The 17178-nt window shown below is 44.7% G+C and overlaps 2 protein-coding genes and 1 non-coding gene across 3 annotated transcripts; 2 read left to right on the top strand and 1 right to left on the bottom strand.

Moving 5' to 3' along the window:
- Positions 1 to 5486: 5486 nt before the first annotated feature.
- On the top strand, positions 5487 to 8413 carry LOC125536091 (transmembrane emp24 domain-containing protein p24delta9-like). Its single transcript, XM_048699216.2, has 4 exons — positions 5487 to 5849; positions 5952 to 6161; positions 7759 to 7835; positions 8040 to 8413. Exons 1-4 carry the CDS (start codon positions 5595 to 5597, stop codon positions 8182 to 8184), a joined length of 687 nt encoding a protein of 228 aa, XP_048555173.1. The 5' UTR covers positions 5487 to 5594; the 3' UTR covers positions 8185 to 8413.
- A 524-nt stretch (positions 8414 to 8937) lies between these two features.
- LOC125541999 (U5 spliceosomal RNA) lies at positions 8938 to 9057 on the top strand. The gene has a single exon (XR_007297785.1). It is a non-coding gene; the product is annotated as a U5 spliceosomal RNA (small nuclear RNA).
- Positions 9058 to 10654: 1597 nt separating this feature from the next.
- On the bottom strand, positions 10655 to 15321 carry VIK (VH1-interacting kinase). Its single transcript, XM_048699217.2, has 11 exons — positions 14956 to 15321; positions 14329 to 14403; positions 13562 to 13678; positions 12910 to 13004; positions 12572 to 12692; positions 12409 to 12488; positions 11635 to 11694; positions 11439 to 11560; positions 11268 to 11353; positions 11059 to 11174; positions 10655 to 10965 (listed from the first exon to the last, which is right to left on the bottom strand). The coding sequence occupies exons 1-11, from the start codon at positions 15304 to 15306 to the stop codon at positions 10836 to 10838; spliced, it is 1353 nt and encodes a 450-aa protein (XP_048555174.1). The 5' UTR covers positions 15307 to 15321; the 3' UTR covers positions 10655 to 10835.
- Between the last annotated feature and the right edge of the window lie 1857 nt (positions 15322 to 17178).

Below are 17178 nucleotides of genomic sequence, written 5' to 3'. Positions count from 1 at the left end.
TTGGGAACGCGAGGATCGCCTGCGTGATGAATACCCCGCGTTGTTTCCTTCTACCTCCTAAATCTCGGGACGAGATTTCTTGTAGTGGAGGAGTTTTGTAACGCCCGGGTAATTAAGCTACAGTGAACCTCTGCTAATGATGCCACGTCACCTCGATTTACTATTCCTAATCCCGTGCTAGTTTGAAACTGATTCAAATTCAAATTCAAAAACAACCAAAGGATAAAAACTTTTCAAAATTTAAAACAAAAATGTTCGGGGTGTGCAAATAAATGCCTAGGAATTTATGGTGTGGGATCCATGCCTTTATAAAAGACCTAAATACTTAAAATGAATTAAAACAGAAAAGAAAATAAATAAAGAAAATAAAATACAAAAACAGAGAACAAACAAATAAAAAAATAAAAGGACCCCCCCCCCCCACTGGGCCAGACGGCCCAGCCGGCCAGGCCACCAACCGGCCCAACTGGGCAAAGGCCCAGCCGGCCACCCCCCTTTCCCCTTATCCCCCGCGACCCAAACCCAAACCCCCACGATCCCCCCCACTCGCCCCTCCCCCAGTCGCTCTCCCCCCCTCCTCCCCGATCCAGACCGGATCGAGGGGACGAGCCCGCTCCCCCTCGACGGCGACCACGCCCCCGCCCCCGGACCCCGTCGCGGATCCCCGCTGCCTCGACGCCACCCGGCATCGCCCCGCCGTCGCCGGACCCCTAAGAGCCTCGCCGAGCCCGCTGCCCGTTCCCTACGGCTCCCTGTGAGCCCCTCCTCCATTTCCCCCTTCTCCTCCGCTCTCGTCGCCGTAGGACGCCACCACTGTCGCGCCCCTGACGCGCTCACCACCACGCCCCCCCCTGCGCGCCGCTAGCCCTCTGCTCGCTGCTGCCGCGCCCGAGCGCACCCCCGCCACGGCTGCGCGCGCTGGCCGCGCCCCATACCTGCCCGCGTCCTCCACCCGAAGCGTCGCCGCTCGACGCGCTCCGGCGCCACCGTCGCCCGCGCCGGGCCGTCCCGCCCCCGGCCCCTCCCCGCTTCCCCGTGCGGCTCCCCTGCCGCGGCCGCCGCGCCCTTCCCCCCTGGTCCCAGCCACCGCCGCACCCGCACCGGCCCGGCCGCGCCCCCACCTCCAGCCTGCGCCGCCCCGCTCCGATCCGTCGCCGTGGCCGACGCCCCACTGGGTGGCCACGGGTGCACGCCCGGGCGCCCACTGCCCGCGAGGACCCGCGCCCGATAGGCCCCCTGGGCCACTGACACGGGGCCCCATGGCCCCAGAACGTTTTATAAAAAAGAAAAAGAAAAAGAGGAATTAAAATAAAAATAAAATAAATATAATTAATAGAAATAAAAAAATGATTTAATAAAATTAATTATTAATTAATTAATTAATTAAGAAATTAATTAAGTTAATTAATCCGGTTTAATTGATTTAATTAACTAGTTAAGTTTAATTAAACTGTAATTAGATTAACCTAAACCCTAATTAACCTAATTAGAGGATGACAGGTGGGTCCCCCCCTGGACCCACATGTCAGGTTGACTAAGTCAACCCTGTTGACTGCTGATGTCAGCATGACATCATGCTGATGTCATTAAATCATTTTCGAACTAATTAAATAATTAATTAAATTTCAGAAATTAATAAAATCTTTAGAAAATCATATCTTTTAATCCGTAACTCGGATTAAAATATTTTCAACATGAAAGTTGCTCAGAACGACGAGACGAATTTGAATACGCGGCCCGTTTATCCGCCACGCATCCCTAGCATAGCGAACACGCAGCTTTCCCCCTCTGTTTCATCTGTCCGAAAACGCGAAACACCGGGGATACTTTCCTGGATGTTTTCCCCCCTTCACCGGTATCACCTCATATCGCGATAGGGCACCCCTAGCACTGATACTTGTCATGTCATGCATCGCTATGCATCTGTTTGCTTAAATATTTATTGTTTCTCCCCCCTCTTCTCTCGCTAGACACCGGGACCGACGCCGCTGCTACCCAGTACGACTACGGAGTTGACGATCCCTCTCTCTTGCCAGAGCAACCAGGCAAGCCCCCCCCTTGATCACCAGATATCGCCTACTCTCCTCTTTACTGCTTGCATTAGAATAGTGTAGCATGTTCCTGCTTTCCGTTATTCCTATCCTGATGCATAGCCTGTCCTTGTTACTACTGTTGTTACCATTACCTGCTATCCTACTGCTTAGTATAGAATGCTAGTGTTCCATCAGTGGCCCTACACTCTTGTCCGTCTGCCATGCTATACTACTGGGCCGTGATCACTCGGGAGGTGATCACGGGTATATTACTACATACTTTCTACAGGATACATGTGGTGACTAAAGACGGGTCGGCTTATGGAGCACCCGCGAGTGATTCACGGATTGGGGCTGAAAGGACCTTTGTCCCAACGGCCCTCTGTGTGGATCTTTGAGGCGGAGCGACAGGGCAGGTTCCGACCACCTAGGAGAGAGGTGGGCCTGGCCCTGGTCGGCGTTCGCGGATACTTAACACGCTTAACGAGATCTGGGTATTTGATCTGAGTTTGGCCATTTGGTCTATACGCACTAACCATCTACGCGGGAGTAGTTATGGGTATCCCGGCGTCGTGGTATCAGCCGAAGCCTTCTTGACGTCAGCGACGGAGCGGCGCGCGCTGGATTGGACTGGAACGCCACTAGGCTAGGTCTGCTTCCGGCCGCCCACGCAACGTGCAGGTGTGCTAAGGGCGATGGGCCCAGACCCCTGTGCGCTTAGGTTTAGACCGGCGTGCTGACCTCTCTGTTGTGCCTAGGTGGGGCTGCGACGTGTTGATCTTCCGAGGCCGGGCATGACCCAGGAAAGTGTGTCCGGCCAAATGGGATCGAGCGTGTTGGGGTATGTGGTGCACCCCTGCAGGGAAGTTAATCTATTCGAATAGCCGTGATCTTCGGTAACAGGACGACTTGGAGTTGTACCTTGACCTTATGACAACTAGAACTGGATACTTAATAAAACACACCCTTCCAAGTGCCAGATATAACCGGTGTTCGCTCTCTCACAGGGCGATGAGGGGAGGATCATCGGTTAGGATCATGCTATGCGGTGCTACTTGGAGGACTTCAGTCTAATCTCTTCTACATACTGCAAGGCGGAGGCTGCCAGAAGCGTAGTCTTCGAAAGGACTAGCTATCCCCCTCTTATTCCGGCTTTCTGCAGTTCAGTCCACATATGATACCCTTACTCCATTTGATACCCATGCATATGTAGTGTAGCTCCTTGCTTGCGAGTACTTTGGATGAGTACTCACGGTTGCTTTCTCCCCCTTTTCCCTTTCATTCTGGTTGTCGCAACCAGATGTTGGAGCCCAGGAGCCAGACGCCACCGTCGACGACGACCCCTACTACACCGGAGGTGCCTACTACTACGTGATGCCCGCTGACGACGACCAGGAGTAGTTAGGAGGATTCCAGGCAGGAGGCCTGCGCCTCTTTCGATCTGTATCCCAGTTTGTGCTAGCCTTCTTAAGGCAAACTTGTTTAACTTATGTCTGTACTCAGATATTGTTGCTTCCGCTGACTCGTCTATGATCGAGCTCTTGTATTCGAGCCCTCGAGGCCCCTGGCTTGTAATATGATGCTTGTATGACTTATTTTATTTGTAGAGTTGTGTTGTGATATCTTTCCGTGAGTCCCTGATCTTGATCGTACACGTTTGCGTGTATGATTAGTGTACGATTAAATCGGGGGCGTCACAATGGCTTTGAGGTGGCCTTGTCTTCTATCCGAACCACTGTTTGAGCAACTATGTCAATGAAGTCTTGATGTGATCTAATCTTTGATGGCTTCAAGCCGCTAGTTGAGACACTCACTTCATAGCCACTCATGACATAAGTGCTCAAACTAATTAAAAAATGTCGATGTGTCAATTTATCGGTGTACACAGACTTCAGCATAAGTTCTCATATACACATCTTTAACTTTTCTAGTGAAATAATTCTTATACTACTCAAGGTTTATGCATTACAATCTCGTCTTACAATGTTCAAGACTTTCTCTGGTCCGGAGCCAAGCCAAACAGCCGTCCGCCCTTGCAACCTACCGAAGGTAACCATGAAATGATTAGCACAATTACCCCTATGATGAATTTGATTAATACAAAAAGTATGTTCTCCCACACTATCGTTGATCTCACAAACCAAAAAAAGGAATATTCTAATTCTAATTTGTTGCTCTCCATGCTCTTGATCATTGACATCCCTTCCAAATAGTCGGATTTAACTTCAACAGGAAGGTTGCCCCATTGTAGTGCGAGAGAGTCCTTAAATGATTGCCAAAATTTCAGCCTCAAGAACGTCATTGCATGTGTGTAGTTGTCGACATGAACTGAATATGATGGAGCCCTCATGGTCCTGGGGTATCATCCCTGCGCTGGCTCTCCCGTCAAGAACGGAACCATCGGTATCCAGTTTCACGTGACTAGGAAAGCGAAGGAATCCATGGCGAGAAAACATCGACAATAGTGTTATTGCATGTGGGTCTCATGAGCGGGAAGCAATTGTGTGCTACCGTTTTACCTCAACATGATGAACATGCCTCCAAGGATTGCAAAGATGCAAGATAACTAGAAAGGAATCTGGTAGATACAGTCACTAGAAGGATAGTCTTCTCATGTACCAATTAGTTTATCACATGCCAAATCCTTCATAGAAGCAGCAACGAATTTGCATAGATTCGTCAAGCTCGCACACTAGCTAGATGAACCACTCATCCCCTACAAGTTGTATCTTTATAACATCCAACAATTCCCGTTCAGAGGCCATGGCTCACCACAAACGCTTAGTACAAAAAACATGAACCGTGTCCTCATGTTCAACTCCACAAACTAGGCAAGTAGGCGTTGCCTCCAAATTTCTCTTATCTTTGTTGCATCATGTTGCAAGGGAACCTATCGCTAATTGCCGAACGAAGGTAAGAACCTTAGAGGGTGCAGGACTTGACTAGATGGTCTTTCATCCGTGATTACTCACATCTCTCATATGGCCGAGAACTAAACGACTGAGCCACTCAGGAGCTCATTAAAACAAAGTGATAGACACTCTTAACATAAAATTATCCTTCTTTTTTTCTAGCGGACATGCAATGAAATCATCACCTGCCCATGGCGAGACAATCCTTCGAATTTCGCACACATCTGCCAATAGAAAAATTTGTTCAAGTTTTGCAGAATCCCAAGATTGTGGTTTAAAAGTTCAGATACCAACTTAAAAACCTGCACCTTCCCTTGAGAAGATCAAATCGGCAATCAATCAACTAACTTATACTCTTATAATCTCCTGCTGTCTCAACGTTCAACAATGTTAATGCACGAAGCGATCTCATAGTTCGAGTACTATGAAAATTATTCTCAGTTTTTTTAGGGAAATTGATCACTAAATATCAGCTAATAAAAGATTGATAGGGCGAGTACAACTTTTAGTCACTTGGACGTCACAAACCTCAACAAGCCTCTCCCCTCCCCCCCCATCCCCATCCCAGTCAGCCAAACGCCCAACACCACCTCGTGACTTCGTCCGCGGACCTTGCCTCGCGCTTCGACTCCCGCTCCGATCTCCGGCCATGGCCGCGCGGCGCCCCGGATCCCCCGCCCCCAGATGGCTGGCCCCCTCGACGCTCCTCCTCCTGGCCGCCGTCCTCTTCGCGGCCTCCCCGTCGGCGCGCGCCCTCCGGTTCGACCTCGAGTCCGGCCACACCAAGTGCATCTCCGACGAGATCAAGGTCGACTCCATGGCCGTCGGCAAGTACAGCGTCGTCGCCCCCGACCCCAGCTACCCCGACGCCCAGCTCCCCGAGTCGCACCGCGTCTCCCTCAGGGTAAGTACTTAATCGATCGTCGTCGTGCGGCCCGCGATTGGGTTTGGGGCAAACCGCGGCGATCTGTTGATTTCGCTGATTTGTGCGATTGGGTCGACGCAGGTGACGTCGCCGTACGGGAACAGCATGCACTACTCCGAGAACGTGCAGTCGGGGCACTTCGCCTTCACGGCGGTGGAGGCCGGGGATTACCTGGCCTGCTTCTGGGCGCCTGACCACAAGCCGCCCGTCACCGTCACCTTCGAGTTCGACTGGAAGAGCGGCGTCACGGCCAAGGACTGGTCCAACGTCGCCAAGAAGGGCAAGGTCGATGTGAGTGTTTCGATTCGCCCTTGGGCTGCTTACTTCAGTTTGTGCTCAAATTTCAACTAATGTGTTGTTTCATATGGCTGAATTGCCCTGTAGATAATATAGTTTTGGCTAGTGATTCATTCTATTGAATTTGCAACTTGCGCCTAGCAGCAGGGAATTATAGACTCTGCCTGTCACCCACGTGGGTGCTTGGATGTGAAATAAATTGTGAGTTTGCGCGCGTTGTTGGGTTATTATGATGGGTTGTTCGGGGGTCATGTCATTGACAGAATTGTTTGCAAGTTTGTCTGTTCGAGAGCAATTTATGTGTGTATGTCTCTAGGACTGGTAGATTTTGTAACTTTGATTGAGTTATTCAGTTCTAGGGTATGCTGAAATTTAAAGAGAACAGGGTAGGCTTGCAGCGTCTGTTATTATCTCGGTGTGGAAACCGTTATCTCTTGTAATTTTTGTCATTTATATACTTTTAGGTTGAGTTTCTTAGTTTGCTTGTTTGCTTGAGTGGGTTGCGATGCAATTTTCTGTGGTATGTGTAGACACTAGTCATTTTGAGCACACCTGCAATCAATTCACTTCTGGCTTTTCTACTTTATGTTGAGCGATCCGCCTGTGAGGTGGTATGTTGGTCCCTTCTAGGCCTGAGTTGATTCGAGTATGCATCTGTGTTGTTTCAATTTTTGATTCAAGGAGTTTAAGCATATGAGACAGTTCTTGCAAGCCAATCCTTTATTGCATATTAGTGTGTCTGGAGAAGATGCTGAATAGTGCTGTGGTTAGTTAAATTAAGCTAACTATTGTGTTCTGATTTGCTCACTTTGATACTTGTACAAGAGTATGTATATGAATTAGGTTACAACATTGACTTTTTAATGTTCTGTTAGGCTTTTTTTTACTTGGTTTTGTATGTTATTGTACTTGGATTGTGAACATCATTTGCGCACAATGTAAGGTATGATTTAGAGTCAGATTCTCACTGAACAAAGGCTTTATGTTTTGGACAATCTTTAATTTTGACATGCAGCCATTTTTCATCGACTCTTCATCATAAGCACATATTTTCACATAAAAAGGAAAAGGAATGCAGAAAAGAGACTCAGTGCCCGCTGATTCTTTTATCTCTCAGAAATTGGGTGTTTGGTAGCTTATCTGCAACATTGTCCATATAATAATTGCACATCGACATATCATTGCTGGTAACGTGTATCATTGTGTCAGCTAGTGTTGGTTCTTAAACAGTAGGCACAATAGGGGTTCGTAGTAGCTTTTGAACACTGCTCATAAAGTCATAAAATAAGCCCCAAAAATATATCTGGTTCTGTGAGTATGGTCTTAATATGAACAAAACACATTAACATTGTTAAGTCACCATTTTGTTTGTCATGCCTATACATCTTGAGAGAACAGCCAGTAACATGTTGTACATCACCAATTATTACTATTAAAAATACATAGATCTTCCAAGACATGTTATAGATTATTAAATTAGTATTTGGCTGTAATATACAGTGATTTACTGCAGTATATGGCTGCAGTAGTACTATCCTACATTGTTTCGTCGTAGGATCAGCCTGTTCATGCATTTCTATTCTTGTTGCAGATGATGGAACTAGAGCTGAAGAAGCTAGAGGATACCATCAAATCTATCCATGAAGAAATGTTTTATCTACGTGAAAGGTACAATACTGCCTATTGTTTCTAGCACTGGTAAAACTTTATTTGATGATATACTTACCGCAGCTAACTCTCAGATCAAGTTTTTGGCCTGTCATTCATCCGCGTAGTTTTTTTTTTTTGGCGCTGGCAAAATTTTATTCCGTGGTAACTAGTGACGTCATTCTGAAACCAAGTTTAAGTTTTTTTGACCTGTCATTCGTGCAGGGAGGAGGAAATGCAGAACATCAACAGGCAGACAAACTCGAGGATGGGGTGGCTGAGTTTCCTCTCGCTCGGCATCTGCTTATCCGTGGCAGGGCTGCAGCTGTGGCATCTGAAGACCTTTTTCGAGAGAAAGAAGCTGCTGTAGTTCCCCCATGATCACAAACAAATCGTTGCGAATTAGGGTATATTGTTTCTGCCAGCTGTTAACCTATGTTTCCAAGCGAATAGTCGAACCATCAGTAAGAAAGAAACCGTTGATCATCATACTTGTGAAATGCCTTTCTGTGCCCTATCTTCTGCCCGATCAAATACAGTTGTAAAATGTTTCCCCTTTTTTCTTGAACAGGGCTGAAATGTTTCTGTTGATGGTTTCATATGATGTAACGTAGAGTGACATTGTTTTCTTTTTCTAGAGCTGAGTAGAGCCACATCGTCGCTACTGTTATGACTCGTGAGTAATGTTGTAGTGACCAAATAATACAAATTGTTTCCCGGGTTCACAATAGCAGAATAAAGAATCACCCGATTTTACATGGTGCTCACACGACCTAGGAAGGAATGTGTCGCGATTTTTTTTTTTTGAGGAACGGATCAAATTCTGATGGGTGTGCCGCACTCTTTTTTTGTGTGTGTGTTCCGCACTCAAAAGGAGTTGCAGAAGTGTGAGGCGACGGGCCTGTTGTACTGGGCTATTGTTGCCTCTGGGGTGGGCTGATCACCTGGTTGGCCCATATTGTCTTCTGTTGTTCTGTGGGCTTTGCTGGTGAAGCATGTGCGACGGGAGTGGAGGAGGCGGAGCCAGCCGCGTTTCGTTTAGTCCCACCTCGCCTGGCTGAGGAAGAGAGGGGAGGGAGCTCGGCTATATAAGAGGGCGTAGTGGGAGCAGTGAAAGGCACGCAGCTGCGTGGTGAGCACAAAGCGAACTATTCTTTCGCCTTTTACTAAAGAATACCGTGTGCACGCCACACTAAGCAGCATACCTTAATTTTTGAAGGGTGTCTTCTACTTGTGAGAAGGCCCCACAAATCCTTAATTTAAATTTTATGCTGCTAATTTCTGAAGGATGTCTTCTCCCTGAGAGTAGACCCCACCAATCCTTGATTTAAATTTTGTGCTGCTAATTATTGAAGGGTGTCGTCTTCCTGTGAGTAGACCCCACCAATACCGAATTTAAATTTGAATTCAGCTTGTGTGCTTCCTCGTTTTGACATGATAAACATTTCAGAGTTACTTTTTTGATGAATTTCTTCATCTCAAACATGTGAAATGAAATGTTAACTGTAGTGAGCAACTCTTGGATCGTGTTTCTCTGTGAGAAAGCCACAACTAATCTGAATTTTGATTTGATAAATCAGTTGGTTTAAAATTTTCAAAGCTTGTGCGCCTCCTCTTTTTGAGATTTGAGATGATAAACACTCTGCATTTCGGAGTTACATTTTTAGTGAAATTCTCCCAGCTAAAACAATTCAAATGAAATATTTACAGTGGTGAGCCAACTCTGAGCCTGTTTCTCCGTGAAAAGCCCCAACTATTCTGATTTGATAAATTCATTGGTTTTAAATTTTCAAGCCTGGTCGTGTTGCTTCTATGTTGCAACTTTGCAGGTTCTGTCACTCTTCTCAAAATATATGTTTGAGTTTTGGTTTTGTTATAAATGTTGCATTTTGTACACCGTCATGGTTGGCCACTCCTGTGAGAATTGTGTGCTATTTCAGGAATTTGAATGTGTTCTTGTTGGTGCTGCACTGCTTAATCCTAATTCGTCAAAGATTACTATTTCTTCTTTATTCGGGTCTGTCTCTTGGACCTCTTTTTCTTTTGCTTAGGTTTAGCATAAGAAAAGACATGATCGATTCATACATGCTTTATTTACAAGATCACCAGCTCAATTTTTGCGTTGAATACTGATTCAATGTCACAACAATCTTGTCATGGTACTTCATGTAGACCTTGAGCCATATCTTTACAAAGTAATGTTTTCTTTTGTGATGATAGAAAAGTTATGCATAGAAATTTATTACTCCCTCTGTCCCATAACTAGTGTAAAAAACGCTCTTATATTATGGGACGGAGGGAGTATTTCAGTTTTTTTTTTCTGTTGACTAGGGTGCCTGGTGAGGCCTAAAAGAACAGGTATTTAAAAATGACTGACGCTCAGGAACAACTTTTTGAGGTAAAATCCAGAAAACAACGTAATGTTTTTCTTTTCTGTTGAAAATCACACAAAAAGAACGTTGCAGAGGAAACTACTCAAATAAAACCGTGCCCCCCTCAGAAAAAAAAACTGTGTTATTTTCATGATGGTGCCAATCTTGCCCGTGCATGTGTTGAAGCAAAAAAAATTGGCTACTTTGGCAGTGACGATGAGACAATTGGTTTATGCAAAATCTCAAAATCATCTTTCAGTTATCCAGATTAAAAAAAGTTGAAAGTTGGTATTTCTCTACAGAGTGTACATTTACAAATAAGAGCTCTACGGTCTTCTGAAGCAATTTCAAGGAATGTAAACCTCTGATAAATGGTAAAGGGTGGGTTATCTATTTTGATATATGCTGTAGAACTATGGGCTCAATAACTCTCCAAGCTTTCAGAATTAGCTAAAAGCAATAATGATATGGGGAAAACAAGAATATATCAGCTTTAGCAGAAAGAAAAGCAGCAGAGTTTTTGTCGTTTCAGTGGACATTTTTTGACCCATCTAATCTGTACACAATCGGCACCAATTTCCCAAGTAAATCAATTCAGATTCACAACAACACCTGTAGTTTAAATTGCTCGTAACGGATATATGCATTGTTATTGTGAGAATAAATGCCAGTGGTGATCGTGGGATGCCAAGCTTTCCTTGATCTTCTCCAGCCTCTTGAGTATCTCTAGGAAAGATGGTCTCAAATTGACATCCGCAGCCCAACATACCTCAGTCAATCTACAATTAGGAAAACCATGTTACAACACTGGAGACTTACATGAACATGGCAACAGCAGAATATTAAGAGGGTACTGTTTAGCTTGCACTTACTCTTTCAGCTCAGCGGTATGTCCTTTTGAACGGAAAGTTGGGCGATGCCCGTCTGATACATACTTAGCAGCCTCATAAGGTTCATAACTGGAAAAAGGTGAATCCCCTTCCAGCATCTACAATCGAAAGTAACATTTACTGTCATTTTGAACAGGCATGATCATACAATATGACGCGTTGCTGGATTCTAAGTTTAGATGGAAAATTACCTCATAAAGTATCATGGCAAAGGAGAAAATATCAACTTTCTTGTCATATTTCCGGTGCTTGAAAACTTCAGGAGCCATGTACCGATCTATATTTTTGAACAATTATCAAGCCAACTAGTGAGGATAAGTATAAGAGAGGAAAGAAAAATCAAATAACTTATGGGGACTTACAGCTTCCGGTCTCTCCGGTCATCTTGTATACATCATTGGCATGCTGAGATTTGATAATCTTGCTAAGACCGAAATCTCCAACTTTCAAGTGGTTGGCAGCAGTATTAACTAAAAGAATATTTCTGGGGATTGACATAATAGGTTAGACCAGATATGAAGTTGCTCGCATTAGCAAAAACAGGTAAAGGCATCATACCTTGGCTTTAAGTCCCGATGAATGATAACATTAGGCTCGTTATGAAGATAGGCCATGCCCCTGCAGAAGATAATCAAGAGAAACACATGAATCATTTTATTTCTATGATTAAAAACAGATCACCAGATCAAGTGATTATTCATATGGAGAGCTAGAACCTATCATGCAAAGTACTTATTTCCAAAGAATAACCCAAAGAATAAGAAAGGATACTGTGTGTGATAATTCAAGGAGGTGGTGTTAGTATAAACCCACATTGCAGTTCAAATAGATATAAAGAGACCATGCCACTATAACTAGTACCAACAGTTTACTATTACTGATCACTTGGATGAATTTGTTGACAGCAAAATTAAGAGTCAATTCTGATTAGTGAGTATCTTACAGATGAACGAGAGGCGCATAAGAGAATCAGTGTTCACTATAAATGCATTATATAGATTAAAATGATCTAACATATGAACCATAATAAGATTGTCGAAAACTATATATTCAAGGGCATAGGTAGTTAATTTTCCAAGAGAAGGATACAGTTAATCTTGCAGAAGTGTCAATCATATTTATCCAGATTATGTAGTATACACTTCCTCCATTCCTAAATACAAGTCTTTTTAGAGATTCTAATGTGGACTACATACGGAGCAAAATGAGTGAATCTACACTCTAAAATATGTCTATACACATCCGTATGTAGTCCTTATTGAAATTTCTAAAAAGACTTATATTTAGGAACGGAGGGAGTAGTAAGAGCTAAGCACATAAAGATGAGAATACCTTGCGATGTCCAATGCGAAGTTAACGGCAGTAAGTGGGGAGAGGGAGCCTTTCTCCTTGAGATATTGATGAAGATCACCCTGGAAATGCATTTAGTACAACATTAGTGAGTGCCATAGAGTCCACATCACAGGGTAGTTGACTTCCAAAACAGATTGCGTACTCCTCGGAGGAACTCAGTAACTAGCATCAAAGGCTTGGTTTCTGTGACTGCTCCAAGGAACTGTACAATATTTGGATGCCTCAGCTTAATTAGCAAGTTGACTTCATGCTTAAAATCTTGGCTGCAAACCAGGAAAGTAGCTGGTAAGGAAATATTCCATGAGATAAAACATGCGGCAAAAGGTTATAAGGTGTCCAGTCACACCTTGAACAGAACATTAGTTAACCATATAGAAATGCAAGAGGCTAGTCCTAGCCAATCAGCTGGAGTACTAGAAAGCTGGCAACTGGGTCCAAAATGTGGGAGTCTTGGTGATTATGTGAATAAACTTTACTTACATAACCAGTCTATCGTCGGATAATGATGGAAGAATGCGTTTGACAGCAATTGGTGTTCCTCGCCAATTTGCTTTCAGGATTTCACCAAAAGAACCCTGCAGTGGTTAGCAGGTTTAATGAACTAAATGAGGAGCAAAGCACACGTTTATTATGGAAATGTAGACAATATATGCCCATTATCTTCCTAGTATTACACCGAGCTTACTTTCAATCAAATATCTAAAATGATTTTTTTACCGCCGAAATATGTTTAACATCCATTATTCTGTCAGCATGTAAAACGACCGGAACTAAACAGTAAGTTTATTGCCTCTATCTAATTTGACATACCAAATATACAACTAATGAGTTAACCGATGGAAAAATTATGGGTCATAGTTCCACCTTGCTCACTACGGTAATAACAAGCCAAATGCTACCCAACTGGATAAACTTCAAAATGCGAGCCATGGACATTTTGTAATCATGAGAAATGCGAGGTCCATTAGTTAACTAACAACTAGCATTAAATCGAGCTTGAAATCACAACAGTCTCAGTTTGCCTTGATAACAATTGCAATGCTTAACTAAGACTGCTTTGCATCACATAAACATTGGAGATATAACAGATTAATAGTTGCACATAACCAAGAGATAATTCGAGAATACTGACCTTTCCGATCATTACTGCTTTTGTGAAATCTAATTCAAGTGGGTTAATCTCCCAGTCAGCCTTGTTTGTTAGGGGAGGTGGAATTGACTTTGCTTCAAAGTGGCTTCCAGTTTTCCCCTGCAGCAAAAATGAATCAGAGGAATCCAGCGTATCAGATTTCAGAGCATGATTAAAGGCTGGTGACAACTATAAGCATCAAATGATGTCTCGATGAATATTAAACAGCTCTTACCCAAACATAACATTTATTCCAACTATGTAGAGCATAATTGATTTGGTCACGCTTGAAAGGTGCACCAGAACTACCCATTAAACGAAAATAGACAAGTAAACCTCTGAAACACATCCTTAGTATTATCCACTATGATCTCCTAATCAACAATGACACGTCTGTTCTACTAACATCAATTTCTGACTGATGCGCATGTGTAAAGCAGCAAGATACCGGAATCATCCATTGTACCTCATCTAACATTTTCCACAAACAACACTGACACATCCAAAGACTCCACTTCTACTTCTGGTAACAATATTTGGGACCAGGTGCCCTGGATACAAATTCAGAAACATGACAAAGACAGCTGCAGAGCAATATATGGGGAACGCACCCACTAATTACATACCATACAGTTGCTGGTGAAATTACCTGGTGCCATGTTACAAGTTTAGAAATGTTGAGCTAATGTTTGAAACTAAGCATCGCTACAGCTTTGCAATGAATAAGCAAGACAATCTATTGAAACGAACCCGAGTGAATGGCTACTTACGAATGTCAACCCGCCATGCTTCTTGAGCAGTTCGGTCATAGCATGCCTCTTTGCACCCTCTGCATCAGCAAGTGGCTGTAAATCAACCAAACGTTAGCATCGTGAGCAATTATGACAAATATCACAATACTAGAAATTGGAATGAAAAGCAGCATACAGTCACGACCATGCAGCATAAACATAACCAAGCAGGAACTAGAACCTCCGAAGCAAATATGCATTCAACAGCGAACTCGTTGCAGATGCATTTGAACAACTAATCATATAGGACAAGCCCCGCCAATTCGCAGTGGTAATCCTAATTTCGTGGAGCACAGCCGGAGCTCCCAACCAAGTACCCAAAGGCAGATGGCGGCACGAGCGACATCAGACGAATGAAAAGCTCAAGTGCAAACAAGACGCTCACGCTCATCGTTTTTCCTCGAGAATAATCATCAGGACAAATTCAATTCATGACGGAAGAAACCAAATCCAATCGGAATACGGGCCAATATGAGCTCAACACAAATGCCAAACCCGAACGATTTCAGCACGCGAAGAAGCCCAGACCGCATCATGACCCGAATCCAACCAACAAGCGGAGCGACCAGACGAGGCGGAAGGGGGGAGGAGGAAGGATCGCCTCACCGTGTTCTGCCAGCGGTCGAGCGCGTTGACGTCGGCGCCCTTGGCGAGGAGGCACTCGGCGACGTCCTGCCAGCCGTGGAGCGCGGCGACGTGGAGCGGCGTGCGGCTGTCGTAGTCGCGGGCGCTGACGAGCGTGCCGTCCTCGTCGAGCAGCTTGCGCACGGCGGCCGCGTCGTTCTGGTGCGTGTGCCAGAGGATGAGCGACGTGCGCGCCACCAGGCTCTTGTCGTCGAACCGCCGGCGCGGGTGGCCCTCGCCGCCGCCGCTCCCCGACGACCCGCCCCCGCCCCCGCCCCCGCTGCCCCCGCCCCGGCCGGCCGCATGCGCCGCCTCCTCCTCCGCCCCGCTCATCTCCCGCCCGCCGAATCTGGCCTCCCTCCCCCGCCCTCCCTGTCTCTCTCTCTCTCCCTGCGACGGACGGACGGACGCTGGCCGTGGAGTCCGAGTATTGAGGAGCGGGGCGGATTCTGTGTCCCTCGGCGCGCGTGATCGCGTCCAGCGATGGAGTGGGATCCGATCTGATATGGAAATGGCGCCCGCGTTAACCAGTAATTCTTTCTGCAATCGCTTGACCGACGCGGCGCGGCCCACTTGTGCGCCAGCCTGGAGCGGCCGCCCACCGGGCGGGGGAACGTTCCGTGTCAGCGATGTCCCCGCCTCGCCCTCGCGTGGGAAACGAAAACAGCTGCCACAAATTGACCGATTTGGCCATAACTAGTAAGCGTATCATCATGTGAAAACAATCCGCAGTCATTCTAGGAAGAAAATAGATCAATAAAATAAACAAACTATAATTGTGTACCAACAAAATATAATGATGATCAGAATACTGATAATAAAGCTAGGGATATTGAGAAATGTAAGACAATAGCACTCTATATCTCGAGTACTGTTCCATGCATGGACAGGGATGCTCCCATGTTTTATTGTTATCTTGAAAAAAAAAATCTGGCTTGAAAGACTTCTTTGGTCGGAGAAAGTGCCAGGAGCTCTCTGAACCTGCACATTGCACCCTTTGACCTTTCTGTTAGTCAAGATCAAAACATAGCTAGGCATTGATAATCATGAATTTACCTTATAATCAAGTTATTTGCTTTGTTAATGTCTGGGTTGAGGTATAGCCGAGATTACTCAGTCGTACCCAAGATAGCATCTGACATTGTGTGTAAGAGAGCCTTAAAAGTATTAGCAGACAACTTAAAACGCAATAGCAGGAAGCCAAAAGAAAATTGCGAAGTGCATACAATCAGGTTACCATCCCTATCAAAAGACACTGATTTTCTTCCCCACGTTACATATGCCAAAAGATACTAAGCATGCCATTAATCCATTCAGTTGTCTATATTCAGTAAAAAGGCATTCTGTTGAATAATGATTGCCAATGCATGTCAGGATGTATGATTCAGAAACCACACGGAGATTTTCTTTTAAATGGTCACCGGGAGGAAAGGCTCCCCACCTAAATATATTTCAATAAGGGTAGAGTTCACAGGGTCACGAAATTCGTGAGGAGAGGAAGTCACGCCACAACCCGGCGTGTTCCTTTAGGACTTCCGTCTTTAGGCGGTGAGCCCACAGAATCAGGTCCTCAAGAATAGCTTGTACAGTTGTTTTGACATCAATTTCCCGAACTTTGGAAAATCTTTTTGTTCCAAGCCGAGAATAATTTAGGGAGTGGATACATCTATTCCGAGAGCCTACAATTCATAATTCATAATGAAATGCTAGACAAGTTTATTGTCCTACTAAAAACATGATCAATTTATCAATGTCAATGTTGTTGCATCTAATGTCAGAACTTACTACTATATCAGGTCTAGTTGCTGAGATGGTGTTCTGTATGAACATTAGTTAATGAAAAATATATAATATGAGAGAATACTTGTGTAATTATAACAACAAGAATTATAAATATATGGATTTGGATTTCCAACTTAACGCAAATTAACACTGCATTGAAAGAAGAAAAGCCCTGTCCAGTATGCTTTGCAATGAAATTTGGTTGAATCATTAAATTATCAAGAGCAATTGGATAACAACAAGGGAAGAACATGAAGGAGAGAGTTGCAGGGTTCACCTATCCAACGGTAGTAGTAGTAGTTGCCTAGCAGCAGGTTGGATAGGCCGGCAATATACAGAAATGGGTCAGGCTGCCGCAGCTTCCTCAAGCTGAAGAAAACGGTAGTTGGGGCAGCATCACTGACTTGGCTGGGACCTTGGTGT

This window comes from Triticum urartu, chromosome 2A (assembly GCF_056163025.1).
Source record: "Triticum urartu cultivar PI428250 chromosome 2A, HENAU_Tu73, whole genome shotgun sequence".
Classification (NCBI taxonomy): domain Eukaryota; kingdom Viridiplantae; phylum Streptophyta; class Magnoliopsida; order Poales; family Poaceae; genus Triticum; species Triticum urartu.
The sequence above is the reverse complement of the archived record's forward strand: the minus strand, read 5'-3'. Positions and strand labels throughout refer to the sequence as shown.